Source organism: Sphaerodactylus townsendi, linkage group LG03 (assembly GCF_021028975.2).
Source record: "Sphaerodactylus townsendi isolate TG3544 linkage group LG03, MPM_Stown_v2.3, whole genome shotgun sequence".
Lineage (NCBI taxonomy): Eukaryota > Metazoa > Chordata > Lepidosauria > Squamata > Sphaerodactylidae > Sphaerodactylus > Sphaerodactylus townsendi.
In genome coordinates, this window is record NC_059427.1 from 127194464 (window position 1) to 127212537 (window position 18074).

At 41.8% G+C, this 18074-nt stretch overlaps 1 protein-coding gene across 2 annotated transcripts in view; it reads left to right on the plus strand.

The window, feature by feature from the left end:
* Positions 1-18074, plus strand: part of LOC125429180 (E3 ubiquitin-protein ligase RNF213-like) — a 94235-nt gene that overhangs the window by 15233 nt on the left and 60928 nt on the right. The window contains exons 6-12 of one of the 2 annotated variants that reach the window (XM_048490048.1): positions 725-823; positions 2327-2449; positions 5028-5211; positions 6616-6789; positions 9248-9406; positions 9680-10278; positions 11924-12089. In XM_048490048.1, coding sequence (XP_048346005.1) covers positions 725-823; positions 2327-2449; positions 5028-5211; positions 6616-6789; positions 9248-9406; positions 9680-10278; positions 11924-12089 — 1504 coding nt within the window. The remainder of the gene's footprint in view (positions 1-724; positions 824-2326; positions 2450-5027; positions 5212-6615; positions 6790-9247; positions 9407-9679; positions 10279-11923; positions 12090-18074) is intronic. The other variant, XM_048490049.1, reaches the window with a different exon arrangement.

Here is an 18074-nt window from a genome sequence, read left to right on the forward strand (position 1 = left end):
TAACCCCTTCTCGGCACTCAGAAAAAATTAGTAGCCACTTCTAGAGAAGTGGTGAGAACTGGTTGGATCCCACCTCTGCCTTTGTCTATAAGTCAACTTAACTAAAGGCATTTAGTTTGACCCTTAGTAGAATGATCTAGACCAGGGGTAGGGAACCTGTGGCTCGAGAGCCGCATGCGGCTCTTCTACCCTTGCACTTCGGCTCCACGATCCGAGCCGCTGGCCCCATCCTTGCCCACCCTGCAGGCAGCAGGGCGGGCGCACCAACTGCCTGCGGCCGGCTGGGCCACGCTGCGGGCTTCCCCTCTCCGCTTTCCCGGTGGCCGGTGAGGCCAAGCCGCTGGCCCCATCCTTGCCGCATCCATGCGCTTCTCAGAATGAGCGGAGTAAAAGGTAAAAAACCCCCCAATATATACAGTGTTATCTTTATTTTAAATGTCAAAATTATTTGCGGCTCCAAGTGTTTTCTTTTCCCATGGAAAACGGGTCCAAATGGCTCTTTGAGTGTTAAAGGTTCCCTACCCCTGATCTAGACATTTGTAGTCCCTGCAGGGGGCGACCTCTGGATTTAGTCCTGAAAGCCTTAACAGGCTCTAGTTAAATCACCTCTATTGATCAGACGGCTCACGATTTCCAGTTCAGTCTCCTGAGGTGGTGGTGGTGATGAAAATGTAACCATCTTCACTGATTTGCTTTTAACTTGTTATATTGTTTTTTCCTGTAGGTATGGAATTGTTTCTTGAAAATAATTTTTTCTAATGAGAATTTCACAGATGAGTGGGAAAGAACTTTAATTTCAGATTTGAGAAGCAGAATCAAACAGGTACTAAGTGTGTATGGAAGTAGCATTATATATGCAATGCTAGAGGATGAATTTCTCCTGGTGGGGATGACCTAGGCTAGCCCAACTTCATCAGATCTTGGAAGCTAAGCACGGTCAGCCCTGGTTAGTATTTAGATGGGAGGTCACCAAAGAAGTCCCAGGTTTCTACTCAGGCAATGGCAAACTACCTCTGAACATATCTTGCCTTGGAAACCCTATAGGGTGGCCATGTGTCTTCTGCAGCTTGATGGCATTCTGTACTACTACCATAGGTAGTAATGAAGCTTATAACATTCAATATGACCATGTGACTTTTAGAATTCTAATTTGCTTCTGTCTCCCAATTCATGCATGAAAACCCGGTTACAAATTATTTGGGTGTGACTTTTTTCTTGTGTCTTGTAACCACATCATTAAAAATTTAGGAAAATTCTAGGTTTGAAGCTTTCCAGCGACACATAGAGCTTAAAAGATCTCTTTAGGTGCTGTGTACAAGGTATTTAAAATTTGCCTTTGCTTATAGGTATGACAAATTTGAAAATATTGCAATTTTTACATTGGTATTTGACAATGGGATCCAATTTGGTTGGCCCTTCCCAATAAGGCTGCTTAAGGAACAAGAGACAACCTTGCCATTGATAAGCTTTCAGTGGGTAGGCAAAGATTTCTTTTTCCTTCGTAATAAAAACCGGTTAACAATAGCATAAAGTCTAAATTCCTTCCTAGTCTATGTTTTCTAAAGTTCTTCCTTTAGTCAACCCAGTCTACAGGGCTGAAGTGGCCAGGGATGATGATGTTGCTGCCATACCACCACGCTGCCTCCAGAGGGCTTTCAGGTGGTGCGGAGAGGCAACAATAGAGAAAAATCCCTCGGCCACCTGGAAAGCTCTTTGTAGCCTGAAATGGAGTTATGCCACCCTTTTGAGTGGCATGTCTGAGCTCTAGGCCACACCTTTCCTGACTGCAACACCCAGGTGAAAGCCGACTAAAGTAATCTCCACTCCCTGGAATCCCTGCCCTGCCCCTCTGTGCTGCCGTCCACTTGGACACCAGCATAGTTGAATAGCGGTGGCCGCTTCTGGATTTTGCCACAGTGAACCATCTGGACACCAGTGTCTGTGCCTTCTTTGCCGATGGGGGTGCCCCTTCTTTGCCGGTGGGGGTACACTAGCGAAAGGGGGCAAAGAAGCCAGTGTAGCCAGTGATGGGATCAAAAAAACTTTAATAACAGGTTCTGATGGTGGTGGGATTCAAACAGTGGCGCCACCGCACACACGCACCTCCAGTCCCTATTGGGCAGGGAGGTTGCTTTAATTACCCCTTCTCGGCACTCAGAAAAAATTAGTAACCACTTATAGAGAAGTGGTGAGCACTGGTTGGATCCCACCTCTGAGTGTAGCCCTCCACGGCTCCTGGAAGCTGTTATGTCCCACCTACCCTCCTCTTCTGATTGGGGCTGTTAATGCCTGAAACCAATGACGGTATTTTCTGTTCCCTTTATAGGAATGTGAAATTCAACAGATTAAAGCCTACTGTGATTGCCATGCAAAACTCAAGGAACTTCATGCTCTGATTGGAAGTACCTTTGAAAACTGTGCCATTGAAGCTATTAATTTAGCACATCAGGTAGCACACTGGCAAATTCTGTGAATAATTATTTTACTAAGTATTATTGGACATATAAAACTATTCAACAGTGTGCTTATTTTAGCTGGATGAAGCAGAAAATTAGGTATTTAGAATATTTACGAGTGGATAACCTGCAAAGACTTGCAAAAGTCATCTCATTTCCTGCCTCATTTCCCTGAAATCTCCCAAGGCCTCTCACTATTTTTGCTTCTTTATTTCCTTCCCACCCCTTGGCCAATTTAACTTTCCCTCTGTCTTCAGTTTTCCTGTCTTCCCTCTCTCAGGAAAACTCTGACTAAGTTGCACAGTGCCACCTGCCATTCTGGGCTAGTGAAAAGCTTATATAGACCTCAATTACCCCTGTATTTTTCTCACCACATTATTTTCTCTTTCCTAGAAACCCCCATATCCTCAACTTTTCCCTGCTGCTTCTCTTTTACCCTCAGCCAAGCTACTTATCTGTTCCCCATCTTCTGTTGTGGCGATCTGGCTCCCAGCTGGGAAGTCACGCCTCAATCCCTCTCGAGGCCAGCCTGGCGGATCCCTCCGTTCCCGCCTCTCCCCCCTCCTCCGGGGCTTCCCCTGGCCACGCCCTCTCTCGCTGCATCTTCGGCGGGGCTGTGGAGGCTCCATCCATTGTGGGGGCCGCGGAGGCCTCTTCACTCACCCCTGGGGCTTCCCCTGGCCATGCCCCCTCCGGGATCAGATTACTGCCGGAGCTTGTGGGGCTGCGGCGTGCTTTTGACCTCGTGATTAGCCTCCCCAGCCACGCCCCCTTCAGCCACGTCTCCGTCGGGGCTGTGGAGGCTCCAGCGGACGCGGGGACTCCCGCCCAGCCAGACAGTCCAGGCGAAGGGGGGGGGTCACTGGCTGGCCTGAGCCCGGACATCAGCTATGTTTATTATTTATTGACTTCATTTCTAGCCTAACTTACTGTACAAAAGGGACCCAAAGTACCTTACATCATTCTTTTCCATCTTATACTCACAATAACACCGTGAAGTAGATTTGGCTGAGTGTGTGTGACTGGCCCAAGGTCATGCCACCAACTTCCATGGTAGACTGGGGATTGAAATTTTGGTCTCCCAGATCCTGCTCCACAATGGCTTTTGTATGTTGGCTGCTGTTGAACAGCAGCAACCAGCAAGACCTGCCTTAATCATAAAAGTCAGATAAAATTACAGATGCTGCTTCTGTTATTAAGAAGGATTAACTTATACTATTCATGTGTGTGGTGTTGTGTTTTTAGAAATCAGATTTTTTTTTTGCAAATTTGGGATATTTTGTTTTATAGAAAGATTTGCTTTGTTCATGGCTCCACTATTTGGATTTAATTATCCACAGATTTGACCATGTTGAAAATTGGATTTATTGATACTGATATCCTGCCTCAGTGAGTAGTTTGAACACCTGGTCCGATCAGTTCACTGAAAAGCTGATCTGATTTAATATTGGCCAGTATTAATGCTTCTGATGGGTTTCTGTGTGTGTTAAGAATAACTGAAGTCCTTAACTGTGCATTTTGAAAATTAAAGCTTTTTTGCTTTTGCCTACGCAAATTATGTTACCCTCTTCTAATCTAAGCAGACTGCGCAAAATGTATGTGCTGCTATCAGAATGTGAGTGACTTGAAGTGTTGTGAAAGATCTGCTTCTGTGGCCATAACTCAGACCATTTCAACTTTTGTGGGTTTGCTACTTTTAGGAAAATTTCTGTTCCTTAGTAATAGAAATTGTGATGCAAATATATGAACCCCAGCTGGAGAAGTAATCTGGAGAACCATGTTCGTTTCCCCACTCCTCCTCATGACTGGGTGACTTTGGGCTGGCCACAGTTTTCTCAGAACTCTCTCAGCCCACGCAAAGGCAGACAGTGGCAAACCACATCTGAATGTCTCTTACCTTGAAAAGCCTATGCAGTCATCAGTTGGCTTCAATTGGACAGTAGTTTCCATCACCAACTTGGTAACGTTTTAAACATTAAATTTAAACATTAAATCGAAATTTCACACAAATTAAAATGTAGTGTGTATTATAGTATTGCTGCTTGTTAATTACAACAACAACTGTATAAAGTGGAAGCATTTTATCCAATTACATTTTTTGTTTGCCTTTGTTTAATAAGTTGAAGACTTTGGACTAGTATGTTGCCAGCTTAAACTGACTTATTTGTCCAAATGCTTTCTGTTTTTAAGGATCTAAGAGCAGTGGGTACAGGGGAACTTAGAGGACTCTTATGCTCATAAAAGGGTGGGAGATCCATGATTTTGCCCAAGAATGTGGTGTTCTTATCGATCACTTTTGAAGGGCACCTTGTGAAAAGGAGAAAGGGGCAGTGGCAGCTAGTTAGCTTTAAGATAAGAAGCAAATCAGAATGCACTGGGAAGAGGTTTGTGTTCTAGGTAAGTGGAGTCTGTGGCGATGGCTTGTTGAAACAGGCGAATCTGGCAGGACTGGAATGTGCACTGAACATTAACATTCTAAGAAATCAGAAAAATTGAATTTATGAAATCAGCTCCACAGTATGATGTCCTCATTGTTTTCCAGCACTGAACATATTTCTCTGTTTCATGTAGACTCAGAAAAATCTCCTTGATGTGTTGTCTTCTTACAACCTGAACAGTGTGGGTACCCTTGTATCTGCTGTCATTGTAAAATCATGGCCAGCTGACAGACATGGTGAACCTATGAGTGACTTGGAAGGTGCTCTGGATCATCTTCTTGTCTGGCCATATATCAAACATCTTTTCATCTTCAATGGTAGTTATGTATAGCATTTAATTGGGAGACAAATTCTGGGTGTAGGAGGGAAATCTTTCAGAGTACCTAATGGTGCAAAGTACATTATTCAACATCAACACTGACTCAGTCTGCAAATAACTTAAATGTAATGTTATGGAAAGGGAAATAAGGCTTTGTCAGATAGGACTTACCGTATATACTCACCTATAAGTCAACCCGAATATAAGTCGAGGCACCTAACTTCACCACAAAAAACTGTGAAAACTTATTGACTCGAGTATAAGACTGGGGTGGGAAATGCAGCAGCTACTGGTAAATTTCAAAAATAAAAATAGATACAAATAAAAATGTTTTTAAATATTTATTTCAAAGAAAAACAGTATGGTATTAACAATAAATTTAAAAGTTCTGAAGTGGAATATATAACTGTCACAGACAGTGTCTCTTCAGAGTTTCATAGGGAAGATGCTCAACAAGATCTCCCTTTTAAAAGTCCCTACAGGTTCTCCTTTAACACGGATAGCTTATCATTACACAGTGAAGATGCTTGCGTGGTGATGGCAGCCGCTTCCCCAAAGCAAGCCTTTTTTGCAGCTCTGCAAGCTCAGCTGGACAGAAGTCCCACCTGCTTTCCAAAAACACTGGGTGGGGGCTGAGAAAGGTGCTGGCAGTGGCTGTACCCCAGGGCACCCTGTGTGTGTGGAGATTCCTGCCACCATGGGCTCCAATGGTGCGGATTTCCCAATGAGTATCCTAGCATTCAAAGATGTTTGATATCTCCCTAGCATTCATGGAGCTCCCTGGCCTGAACAAAAATTCTGTATCATATAAATTTAATATTCACACCTATTCACTGAATATTCATTGTGAATGAAGCTACTGGCCACCTGTAGTGCAGCGAAGCAACAGCCCAAGCAAGGCTTACCTGGGAGCTGCCTTTGTGTCCACATAGCAGGGAGCAGGTGCAGAAAAACAGCTCCCAGCCCTTTTTTGCTCACAAACCATTCTCCTAATTCACCAAGAACCCATTCACTTGCATAAGTATTTTTTCAGCACAAAAAATGTGCTGAAAAAGTAGACATATGCGAATATATAAGGTATGTTGACATGGGAATCTGGATAATTTGACTGATGATTTGAGAGGAGGAGTGCATTTGTTCCTTGTTTTCTCCTTGCTTTATATGACTTTCTTCTTTTAGAAACGACATTGTGATATACTTGTATAAAGGAGGGTTGACAAGTTGAAGTGTAGCAAATGTGCAAACTTGTCATGGAGAAGTTGAGAGGGGCAAACCCTGCAGGATGCTTGTTTTTACTAAAGTAGGAATGGAAGCGTATTCTAGCAGCTTCAGAACTTCAGCGTATTCTAGCAGCTTCAGAAAGATGGCTTTTTGTTGTTTAATTACACTATTGATTTGACAGGGTCAGGTGGTGACTTCTTGAATCAACTTACTGATGAAGCAAAGGAGCGAATGACCATTGCTGACTCCATATACACAAAGGTTGCCTGTGAACTCAATTCAGGCGATATCCTCATTAAACATTTGGAACGAATTTTGAAGTACAAAAAACAGTTTCTGTCTATTTGGGAGCTAAGTAAGTATGCCTGTGTGTGAGGCCAAGATAGGTAAATGTAATCAGAACAGTAGGTTTATATTGTGTGTAACCATTATTTCTTCTTAGTAGTTTGAAGCTGGTTTGTGGGTGGGATGGGGGCTCCCAACCTGATTAAGAGGAAAATGGAGCTGGAGCTGTTAAGTAATGCCAGGCAAAGATATGTTGGGTCAAGGCCTTGGGCTGTCGTGGTAACTGAGGCTTGTCTGCGTGCAGTCACCAGAAATGCTATTTTGGCTCAAGTGCAAGGGTGAGGGAGTCTCACAACAGTTTGCTTTATCCAGCACTTGGTTATCCAGAATGCTAAGTCCTTTATCAGTAATGGAAGGTATCCAGAAGTGAGTCACTACTTCCCTCCCCCCCCCCCCCCCACTCACGCCACGGGCAGGGCTATGCAAATTATTAGAGTTTGGATTTATATCCCCCCCCCTTTCTCTCCTGTAGGAGACTCAAAGGGGCTTACAATCTCCTTGCCCTTCCCCCCTCACAACAAACACCCTGTGAGGTGGGTGGGGCTGAGAGAGCTATGTTTGCATTTTTTTCCTATCTGCCTCTGGGGTGAGCCCCAGTCTATGCCCTGCCTTATACAGTTCTTCCAAACTGAAAGTAGCCTACAGAGCAAGAGTGAGACAAAGAAAGCATTTAGACTTATTGAAGAGTTCTACGTCAGCAAAGAGTCTGAATGCTGCTTCACCAGCAAGGTTATTAAAAACATCTCAGTGGGGGTTCTAAAGAGCACAAGGGGGAAAACAAAAGTATAGATGCATACCCTGTCTCGTTGTCTCTGTCCCCTAAATGCTCCAAATGATCCAGGAGGAGCTCTAAAGCTACTTGCAGACAGTCTTCGGAGGAGGCTGACATACTTCCAGACTCCAGAAGCTCCTCCATGCGCAAAAAGGAGCAAACTCCCCTTCCTTCCCCATTGTCCACATGCAGCTCTACGCTGTCCTCTGGCCATTTGGATTCTAGTTGCTCAGATTCAAACTCAATGCAGTCTGATAGAGGGGAAGGAAAGTGGTTGGGAGAGGAGGCCTCCAGCTCAGCACCAGCCTCTACCAGGCTTTCCCAACAGGAGGGTTTTCCTCATGTCCTGGTTAAGGTAATGGTGGAGCTGAAATTCTCCACTGAGATGTTGCCCTACTGCACAGTTTGCTTTTAACAAGGAGGACTCTGTCCATTCCACTGATTAGATTAGAAGAAACCCTTCTGGTAAGTCCAATGTTTAGTTAGTTGGCTTTGCCCAGAGATCATGCCCCTTAGTCTCCATATTCTTGTGTCTTTGGTTGAGCATACAGTGGAGCCTCGGTTTTCGACGGTAATCCTTCCGTCAACGCTCAGTGAAAACTGAAACCAGCAGAAACCGAAGCTACGCGATTTGCGCATGCGGTACTCAAATGGCGTAGCAAATTTACGCAAAAAGCGTAAATTCATAAAGCAAGCATGGCAACATAGTAACCCAATTAGCGAACAGAGGCCAAAAAAAAGCGGCTAGCAGGGGCAACGTGAAAAACTCAAGAGGCGACGATTACCAAGGCGACGATTACCACTGTATATTTCTCCAGGCAGCTACCTTGATGCCTTCAGACTGTTGCTGGGCTTCCTACAGTCAGTACTTCTAGGTGATAACTTGAGGTGCTTCCATTCCCTTCAGCCTATTCTTGAGCTTTTTGGACCCTGATACATGCATAACGTTAGGAGCAAAAACTACCAGACCATGGCCACAGAACCTGGAAAACCATCAACAGCCAGTTTTTGGTTCTACCTCTGCTAGAGGGCTTCTGGATTGCTGACCTGCTTGTTTGTCTGCTACGTAGGACAGCTCCATAGCTTGGGGAGAAGGGTCTGACTAGGTATGGGGGTGGTTGCCATGGTGTTACCCATGGGATGGGGTTTGGGTGCTGCTATGGGAGTGGGTCAGGGTGGAGCAATGAGTTTAACTAGCAACCTTCATTGTCTGTGTCAGATGTGCGTGTGTGTAAAGTGCCATCCAGTTGCAGTTGAGTTATGGTGACCCCAGCAAGGTGTTTTCGAGGCAAGTGATTCAGCAGAGGTGATGTGCCATTTCATACCTCTGCACACAGTTCCTTGAGATCTTCCTTCCACGTTCCAATGTTGCCTAACTTCCGAGATCTGACAGGACTGGAGTATATCATGCTGCCTTTCCTCCTTTCATGCTAAAGAAAAGCTTTTTATTGTGATTGTAAAATTACCAGTAATCAATAAACATAAACACTAAGGTGAACTGGCAAAATGTGAATCTGGCATTGCTGTACTAGCTATACCTCAGCCTTCGCACCCAAAGATTCTAGGGCACGAGAGTGCAGAACTAGTTATGTCTTACTTTGGAAAATACTAAAGCCAAACTAGAGACCATTTTCTGGGGTTGGCAGGCTGGGGAGAAAGGTTTGTTCTGACATGTAATTTTCATTTTTCATTTTAGAAAATAAGCATCTTTCATCCATGGAGAAAACAGAGCAAAAACAGACCCTAGAGAAAGTGCTTGAGTTGAGGTGTGATGAAGTTGTCTCAATCAAGAGGGAGCAAAAAATCTTAGGATCCTTCCTGGACATGTGTAGGAAAGTACAAGATTTTGTAAAAGGTAATGGTTTATAAAAAGCACCTGTTGAAAATGAAAGTACTTTTGTTTTCTGTTGCTTCTAATGCTGGAAGTGCAATGCTGGAAGTGCAACAAAAGTGTTAAATGGGAAGGCAGCAGAATCTGGGTAATAAGGAAAGATGAAAACAACTGCATTATTAGTGTTTTAAGCAAACTATTGGCATCGGTGTTAGCTGGTGAAATGTGATTCATTGTGCCAGGAGAGAAACTAAGGATGCGTTCATTCTAAGTTATGGCTGTCTTTTCACTTTTCAGTGGACATTTTTGAACTTGAAGAGAAGCACAGTGAAAATCTGGGCTCTAAAGCACTGAATGAGGTTGTTACTGTGAGACATCTGGGTCACCACAATGATGGTGCAATAGAGACCTGGTACAACCTGAGTCCAGCCCTGAAGGAGGTATCTGAAATTGTGGATAATTTTAAGGAGAGCCATATCTTCCAGCATTGCTGGGAATGGGCCGCCAAAAACCTGCTGGGTGATAACGAAGATTTAACTGATGATGAGAATGCCCCTTTGAATCCTGAAGATATGCTAGAAGGCATATATGAGCCTTGCTACCGTGAATTCTGCCGACTCTATTCAAGCCTGAAATCTGGAACGCTCACATTTGCTGAAGTGGGCATTCTTTTCAAAGATTTTACCAACAATTATGAGGAGCTAAAGAAGGATTTGAGGATTATGTGCGATCAGTATCGTCGAGATGGTGGTGAATGGATAGACGAACGGGTTCAGCAGATCCTGCAGTATCATGAACTTCATCTAGCTGTGGACTCTGCTAAGGTTATTGAAAAGGTCAAGGAAGAGTTAAGCCTGTCTGGTGACTTCACAGTCTTACGACTTCTGCTGAACTTCGTAAGTACAGATCTTTGAAATATTTGCAGCCCATCTGACAAGGCAAAGGAAATACCCAAATTCTTTGAAATTATATAGCCTCTCTATGGAAAAAGGTAGATTAGGCATTTTTAAAATGTCTAGCTGACTTCAAATGTATTTAAATATGTAGAGTTTTTTATGTAATCTAATATCTTCATTCGTTTATTTTGGGGGGATATTTCTGTGCCACCTATTCAGAGTTACTTGAAGTAACCTAACAATCTAAAAACATGCCATGGGACATAAACATCATGAAAGCTGCCCATAAAACAGAAACACATCATTTGAAAGTTTGCAAGACAAAACCCCTAATTAAAATCTTACCTGTACCTATACTTCTGATGTCTGAGAAAGAGGTGGTGGGGAAAAGATAAAGTCCAATTAAATGAAATTTAATTGAAGTATAAGAACAAAAGCATTAAGAAGTCTGTTATATTTAAATCAGACTGATTTAAATCACTAGCCAGGAAGACTCAGTTTAATCATAGCCTCTAATATAAAAAGTCCATTCTTTCTGGTTGTTATAAATCTTAGTATATATGCATGACTTACAAAGATGCAGGTTTTACTTTTAACAGGTACATACTCTGGAGATAAAAATCCACAGTTTTGGAATGTATCTTCTAGACTGAGCGCTAAGTACTGTTGGGTAGATAGAAAAAAAATTGCCCTAAATAATTTTTACAGGAGCTTCTGGAACAGTATGAAATTGAGCACCTTATCCAGTGATGGCGAATGGTGGCACTGAGAGCCCTCTCTGTGGGCACATGTGCACAGAGTTCATCATATGGGGGGGGGTGGTGGTGGTGGAAAATCACACACACCCCACACACACACACACACACATCTAGGCTAGCCTGGGCCGCTGGGCACAATGCCCCACGGCGAGCAGGGAGGACTCGGCTGGCAGGCCCGGTGCCTGTGCGCTGGGTGGCTGATGTCCGAGGGGAGGGGGGGGGCAGAGGAGGTGGAGATGCTAGAGAGGCCCAAAGGTGTGAGTGGGACTTGCTGGAGGCTAGAGCAGGCTGGCCTCTGCTTGAGCGGGTGGAGGCACTGGAGCAGCACAGCGCAGTATTCAGGTTAAATGCCATGTTGGCACTTTGCGATAAATGAGTGGGTTTTGGGTTGCAATTTGGGCACTCGGTTTCGAAAAGGTTCACCATCACTGCCCTAATCTGGCATGCCCCAGGAATGCCAGCAGCAGGGAGGATGGACTTAAGCCACTCATTTGTTTCTTCTGCCTCCTTATGCCATCTGAAAGCCCTCTGGAGGCAGCAGTGTGGGAGCAGCACCATCTACCACTGCCTCTGGAATCTGGATCACGCTGTTCTTGTTCTGCTGTGGCAGACAACTAGCCTAAACCCCAGATCTCTCTGATTTTTTACCCCCTTGAAGAAGTACAAAGATTATTGATGTGTGAATAAAGAAGGGAATGCATTCCAGTAAAAGCAATGAACATCCAGACTATGTAGATTCTAAAAGCAGTGATAAAAAAAGGATGTTGATGAGATACTGGAGACCATGTGGCAGAAAAGAAGATAACTCCTTTACAGAAAAGGGACAGTTTTTGCACAACCGTGCTATGCAATATTTTTTATCGGTCTGTGCAACTGTTCCATTTCAGACAGATGAATTCCAGTCCTTTCAACAAGAAAAACTCTCCTGCATGAGTCCTGAATTGATACGTGCTAAGAAACGTCTGCAGACCATCACTGAGCCCCGTCGCAGATGCCTTGAGGAGCTTACTCTCAGGAGGGACTTCGTCACCTGGGTCAGAGAGGGGCTAGAAGGTAAAATAGATTTAAATCTCATGAGTTTATCTCTTGGCAGACCCGTGGAGGCTCATATGTTCCAGCAGCTCTCAAGCTTTACAAAGTGAAACTAATTCCCCAATTAACTTATGGTTCCTTCCTAGGATCTTCTCACCATTCATTTGGCACTTTGGAAAGAGTTCAGTCTAGATTTTTAAGATCCTTAATGCAGGTTCCAAAGTGCGTTTCCAACACATGGCTTAGATTGGAAATGGGGCTGATTAGGGTAGAGGCTACTATACATCTCCTCTCCATCTACAAATGGTTGTCAGGCCATTTCAATCCCCAAGGTCTTTTTCCTTTAATATTGCGAGATAATTTTCAATCTAGGTGGCTTAAATCAGTCATTAGTTCTCTGTACAAGATCTGTATATCCCCCCAGGCTATTCTAGACCTGCACGGGCTAAATCATTTGTCAAGCAAAGAATATTTGATTTTGAGCGTCAGTCTGATATAGCGGCTTTTTCAGAGTATCCATCTCCAGATCACCTAAAATACAAAAATGACACAGCACCCTATGTATATTTTCTAGAAGGAACTAATAAGAGAAGAACATTCACTTTAGCTGGAAGTGACTCACTCCTTCTAGGATTTTGGAGGGAAGATACAGGAAAATTCCCTTTGAAAAAAGGCTATGTGATTGTCCATTAAAAGAGATCGATACGATGGAACATATGCTTTTCAGGTGTCCTTTGCTGGAAGAGCCTCACAAAGATATGTTGGATTCGATAGTAAAGAGATTTGCTGGAAATAATAACAAATATATATTAAAACGGTTACTTCAGGGAACAGATCCTAATATTACATCATCAGTTGCAAGATTTTGTGTTTACTTGTGTAAATTTAAGAATTTTGAAGAACAATGAAAAATAGGGTGAAGTGACTTTTTAAAATAGATACTGAGAAATACCATTATAAGTTTTGGTCATCTTGGCTGTTGAAGTATGCAGGAATATTATTTAAATTGTATTTTATATTAGTTAAAAAGGTTCTAAGTTGGTTTATTTTAAATTGTACTATAAATGTTTTGGTCGAAGACCGTAAATAAATAAGAAAAAATATCTCTTGGCATTAATTGGGAATTATATTCAGTATATTTGAAAGTCATTGTCAGGCTTCTGCTTTCTCATTTTCTTCTTTTACATCTGTCTCTGTCTATCTATCTATACATGCACAAATACGTATACACTCTTTATTAAATTCTACAAAAAGAACACATACCAAGAACGAGAAATAAAGAAGAAATACACTTAATAAATATCATACAGATATTCCAACCTCCATCTTCACATCTATCCGAGAAATAACAATCTTATATTCTATGTCTCTATCTAATAAGTATCATATACATTTCTAATTTGTATCATAGAGAAGATTAAGAATAGAAAACCAGAAAGAAGATAAATTAATACAGTATCATCTAAAATCAGTATCCAGACTTCATTCTAAAACTTAAACCTGGCTGAGAGTAAATCTGAGCCATATTATTATTTCATGGATTCTAACCAGAGAGACCATATTCTCTCACATCTTTCGAATAGATTTTCTTCCAGCATTTTAATTAGTTTGTCTAATTCTATTTTATTCTGCCATTCCTCCTCAGTCTTTTGTCTTTGACATTTTCCAGCTTTTGGCTAGTCATTTTTGCCGTTGTAATCATATAAAGAAACAAGGAATCATACTTGTTGAATATTTCAATATCATATATTCAGTTTCTTTTTCGCTTGTCTTGTTGAAACCTGCAGGGAATGTATTGGCAAGAAATTGGAAGGTGTCTTTCTTCTGCACTTTCCTGTCACCTCCTCCATTTCTGAACTTCTCTTCCTCCTAGTTTGTTTCCATGTTTCACATCTCTTTTCATTTTCTTGCACAGTCTCTCCTGACACACACAAGCATGCATGTGTACCAGCCCTGGATGTTTTCCTTCAGTGGGGCCACAGTCATCCTGGCTGGTTGGGTGATGCCTTCTTAGTTAAGTTATACACATTTTTGCAAGGCTTGCTGGACGCAAGGGGGCTGGACCTCTTTAGTCTGAATAGCCCTGCTTTTCAGGACAGTTGCTTTTGCATGAGCTCCTAGTTTGAAAACAAAAGCACTTCGAAAAAAGAAACTATTTACCAAAATTAAGGAAGAGATGTTTGGCAAGATGTTCAAAGGGTCTTCCCAGAACCTTAGAAAGAAAAAGGAAAATACAGAAAACATTTTCCCACCCAGAGATTGCTGGGTTTGGGTGCGATTCAAAAAAGGGTGCACATCAGAGTCCACCAGGAGGGGACAATGAATAATTGCCCAAGCCCAAACAACTCCCATAGATTTCCTGCAGGGATCTGAGGGTGAGTTGGCTGACTCTCCACAGCCGGGAAATGTCATGGTATGTTAAAAAAAAAATTAGAGTTTATCTCCTAGGCAGCAGATAGCTGAGGCAGCAACAGAAGACCGGAGACAGAAAGTCTGGAGTAACTTGTGACAGTTGACCTTTAACATGATTGGTGCATTAGACTTGACTCTGTTCCTATGAGAAGACTGTTGCTGGACAAAGTACCTAGCTTGAACATATAAAGCTGTGTATAGAACTCTGTACCTATCTAATCTTATTCTTTCTCCTTAGCTTGATCTTTGTGATCTTAATCTTGTGTAGCTTAGAACTTTACATAGTGTTGTATTGAATTGTGTTATGCTGCAACAATCAAGTAAAGCCTTCCTGTGGAAAGAACATCTCGTGGGAAGTGTTCTTATTCCTAAGAAGGTGGGAGGCTGCAGTGTATGCAGTTGAACTACTGGACCTCCCTGTCTACTCAAGGGTAGCTCCGCTCTACTCTGCTGATAGGAAACAACTTGAAGCTGGAGTGGCTGGTAAGAACATCATCTTGGGCCATCGCAGGGCCCTTGGGCATGGGAACAATGGAGAATGCAGCCCCATTAGGCCTCCCCTCCATTATGCTCAGTGGGGATGCCAAAGAGGGCACTACCTAGCAATACAGCTTTATACTTTTGCTACTATTTTGAGGTTCCACACAGCAACAGGCACCAGAAAGTGTGGCAGGCACAGCCACTCCTTCTCTTTTCATGGCTGCCATACTTGTTTCAGCATATAGAAGATGAGATGTGGAAGTCAGTATGCCACATCTTCCTGGACCTTTTGTTTGGAGGAATGCCTCTAGGTCCTAGTGCTTGCCTTCCCCTAAATTCTTTTTTAAGGCTTGAGAATCGTAGTAAAGCGCTGACTTTGTCCAAACCATTATTCTTCACAATGTCAAACAGAGTACTTTCATAAAAGAGCATTTATAGAGCTCTGGATGACTTACACTTTCCTGCAGTTGCGCCCACCATTTTGTTTCCTGCAGCAACACGGAGCCTACTTAACAATTTTACTTAACAATCTTTCCACATTTTGAATTGGTTCTTCCAATATAATCATCACATCATTTGCAAATACCCTCAATTTATATGACTGTTTCAAGCCCCTTATTTGATCATCATTTCTTATATTTCTGTTGGATATCTCTAAGATCAATATAAACAGCGGTGGTGAGGTAGGGAATCCTTGTCTGGTTCTCTTTTGTATCTCACATTTTTCCGACATTTTACCATTTACAATTATGTTCGCGCACTGTTTAATATAAATTGCCTCTATAGCTTTCAAAAAGTCATTCCCAACACCCATTTTTTCCATTGCTCTTAACACGAGCCCTTCGGGGAAGAGGCGGCTTAGAAATCTAAAATATAAATAAATAAATAAATAAATAAATGTGGCCAAGAGACATTGTCAGATGCCTTCTCTGCATCCAAAAAGATCAAGGCTACTTGCTTATTCCTGTGTTGCTCATAATACACTACCACATCTAGGATTGTTCTGACATTATCTTGCCCCTATGGTCCTCACGTGTAAGAGTTCTTAAAACACCTTTTAACTTTCTCGCCAGGATCTCTGCAAACAACTTGTAGTCATTATTCAAAAGTGGGATTGATCTATAGTTCTTAACATCTGTTAAGTCTTCTTCTTCTTTGGGAATCAACAGTAATATTAGCCTCTCTGCACGTGTCTGGTAACTTCCCTTTTTGTACAATCCCATTCATCGTTGCAAGGAGTGGTTGCTTAATGTATCTGCAAACACTTTGTAGTAGAAGGCAGGTATTCCATATGGGCCTGTGGCTTTATTAATCTTTGCTTGCTTTATAGCTTCCATTGTTGAAATTGGACTATTCATAGTATCCTTTTGTACTTGAGACAGTTGCAGCAATTTTTAAAATTTAAATACTCTTCAATGTCATTCTCTCCTGACGTGCTGCTTTCAAACAATATTGTATAATATTTAAAGAATACATTCCTAATATATTTTTCATCTGATACCACATTATCTTTCCATTGTATTTTAGTAATAAATCTACTTTGTTTTGACTTCCTTACCTTTGCTGCTAACATTTTCCCTGGTTTGTTGGCCCATTCAAAAGTCTTGTGTTTAGCAAAGTTCAAATTGGATTTCATTTCCCAAATCAACAGTGGTATTTGTTGTCGTAAAATCTTTATACTATGCACAAAATCTTTATACTATGCACAGTCTCTTTCTTGCTCTGATTTTTTACCGTTCCTGTTCTTTTTTTCTCTATCAGATCCAATACATTTTTTTTTTTTTTATATTCGGTTTATAGACCGCCCTCCCCCTAAAGGCTCATTTTGTATTTTCTGTTGTGCCAGTTTTTTATTTAGTGTATTCTGTTGCATTAAAGATCCCTTCATAAATGCTTTACTGGAATCCTATACTATATTTAAATCCTTTCCTTTATTCAAATTTAATTTTAAAAATTCCTGTAGTTTCTGTTTTTCCTTTTTAACAGTCTCTAATTTTTTTCAGTAGGGCCTCATTTAATAGCCACCTACATACAGAACCTTTTCTTTTCCATGAGAATACTATACTGCATTGTGAAAAAGTTTAAGGACAAATGTCCATCCTTTGTATATTTAGCCTACTGGCTTTGTAATCCAAACCATATTATTTCTTGAATGAGATTTTTGTAGGAGAATGGGAATATACAGTAAAATGTATATTCTTTGGCATTTCCATTTTTAAGCCTCCATAAATTCTGCAAGTTTAAGTTCTCCACCAAATCAAAAAAAGTTTTGGAAGCTTACATTCTGTAGTTCTAGTAGCATTTTCAGATTTCCTGTCTAACTGTATCAAGGCAACTCCATTAAAATCTCCCATTAATATAATGTTTTCACATGTAAATTCTGAAAGTCTTTTCTCTACCTCTTTGTGAAATTGTAGGGTTGTTTTTTTCATTTGGAGCATACATGCCTATTAGTACAGTTTTAAGTCCTGCAGTTGTAATCTCCAGAGTTTTATTATTCACAAACTACAAACATAAACAGGATAACTGGAAAGTATACCCACATCCTTTTCAGCTGCCAGAACCCTGATGAAAGCAGTGGGTGGACACTTGGGTCAGCCAAAGTGCTCAGCACCATTCCACAATTGGACCTGAGCTGAGGTTCTGAGGAAAAATAGTCTCCCTTAATTTATATACCATTAGGTGTGTGTGTTTGTGATTCTAGCACCTAGCCTCCTAACTACAGTGCTACAATATATTACCACAGACTTACTGTTTGTCAATTGAGAGTGTGCACCAAGGCCAAGAGATAAATGATGTGAGGCAATGAGTGCCTTTCATTCCAGTCCCAGGATCATAACTCCTCTTTATGCACAGTCCGCTTCCAAAAGTGATTTGGTTCAGATAAGAGAAAAGGTATATTTATTGGAGAGGAGCTCAACCTCAGTCACCCCTTCCAATCTGATGCTGTCACATGGCAATCTCTGGCACAGAAGAAGAAATCTGTGGTTCACCACTACTACCTCCTTGATATTACAGTCATCTTCTGCAGTGTGCCCTACACCCTCCTCTGGAGGAAGTCATAACCAACACCTGGACTTGGCTGCTAAGACAAAACAAAAATGAAGAATTAAA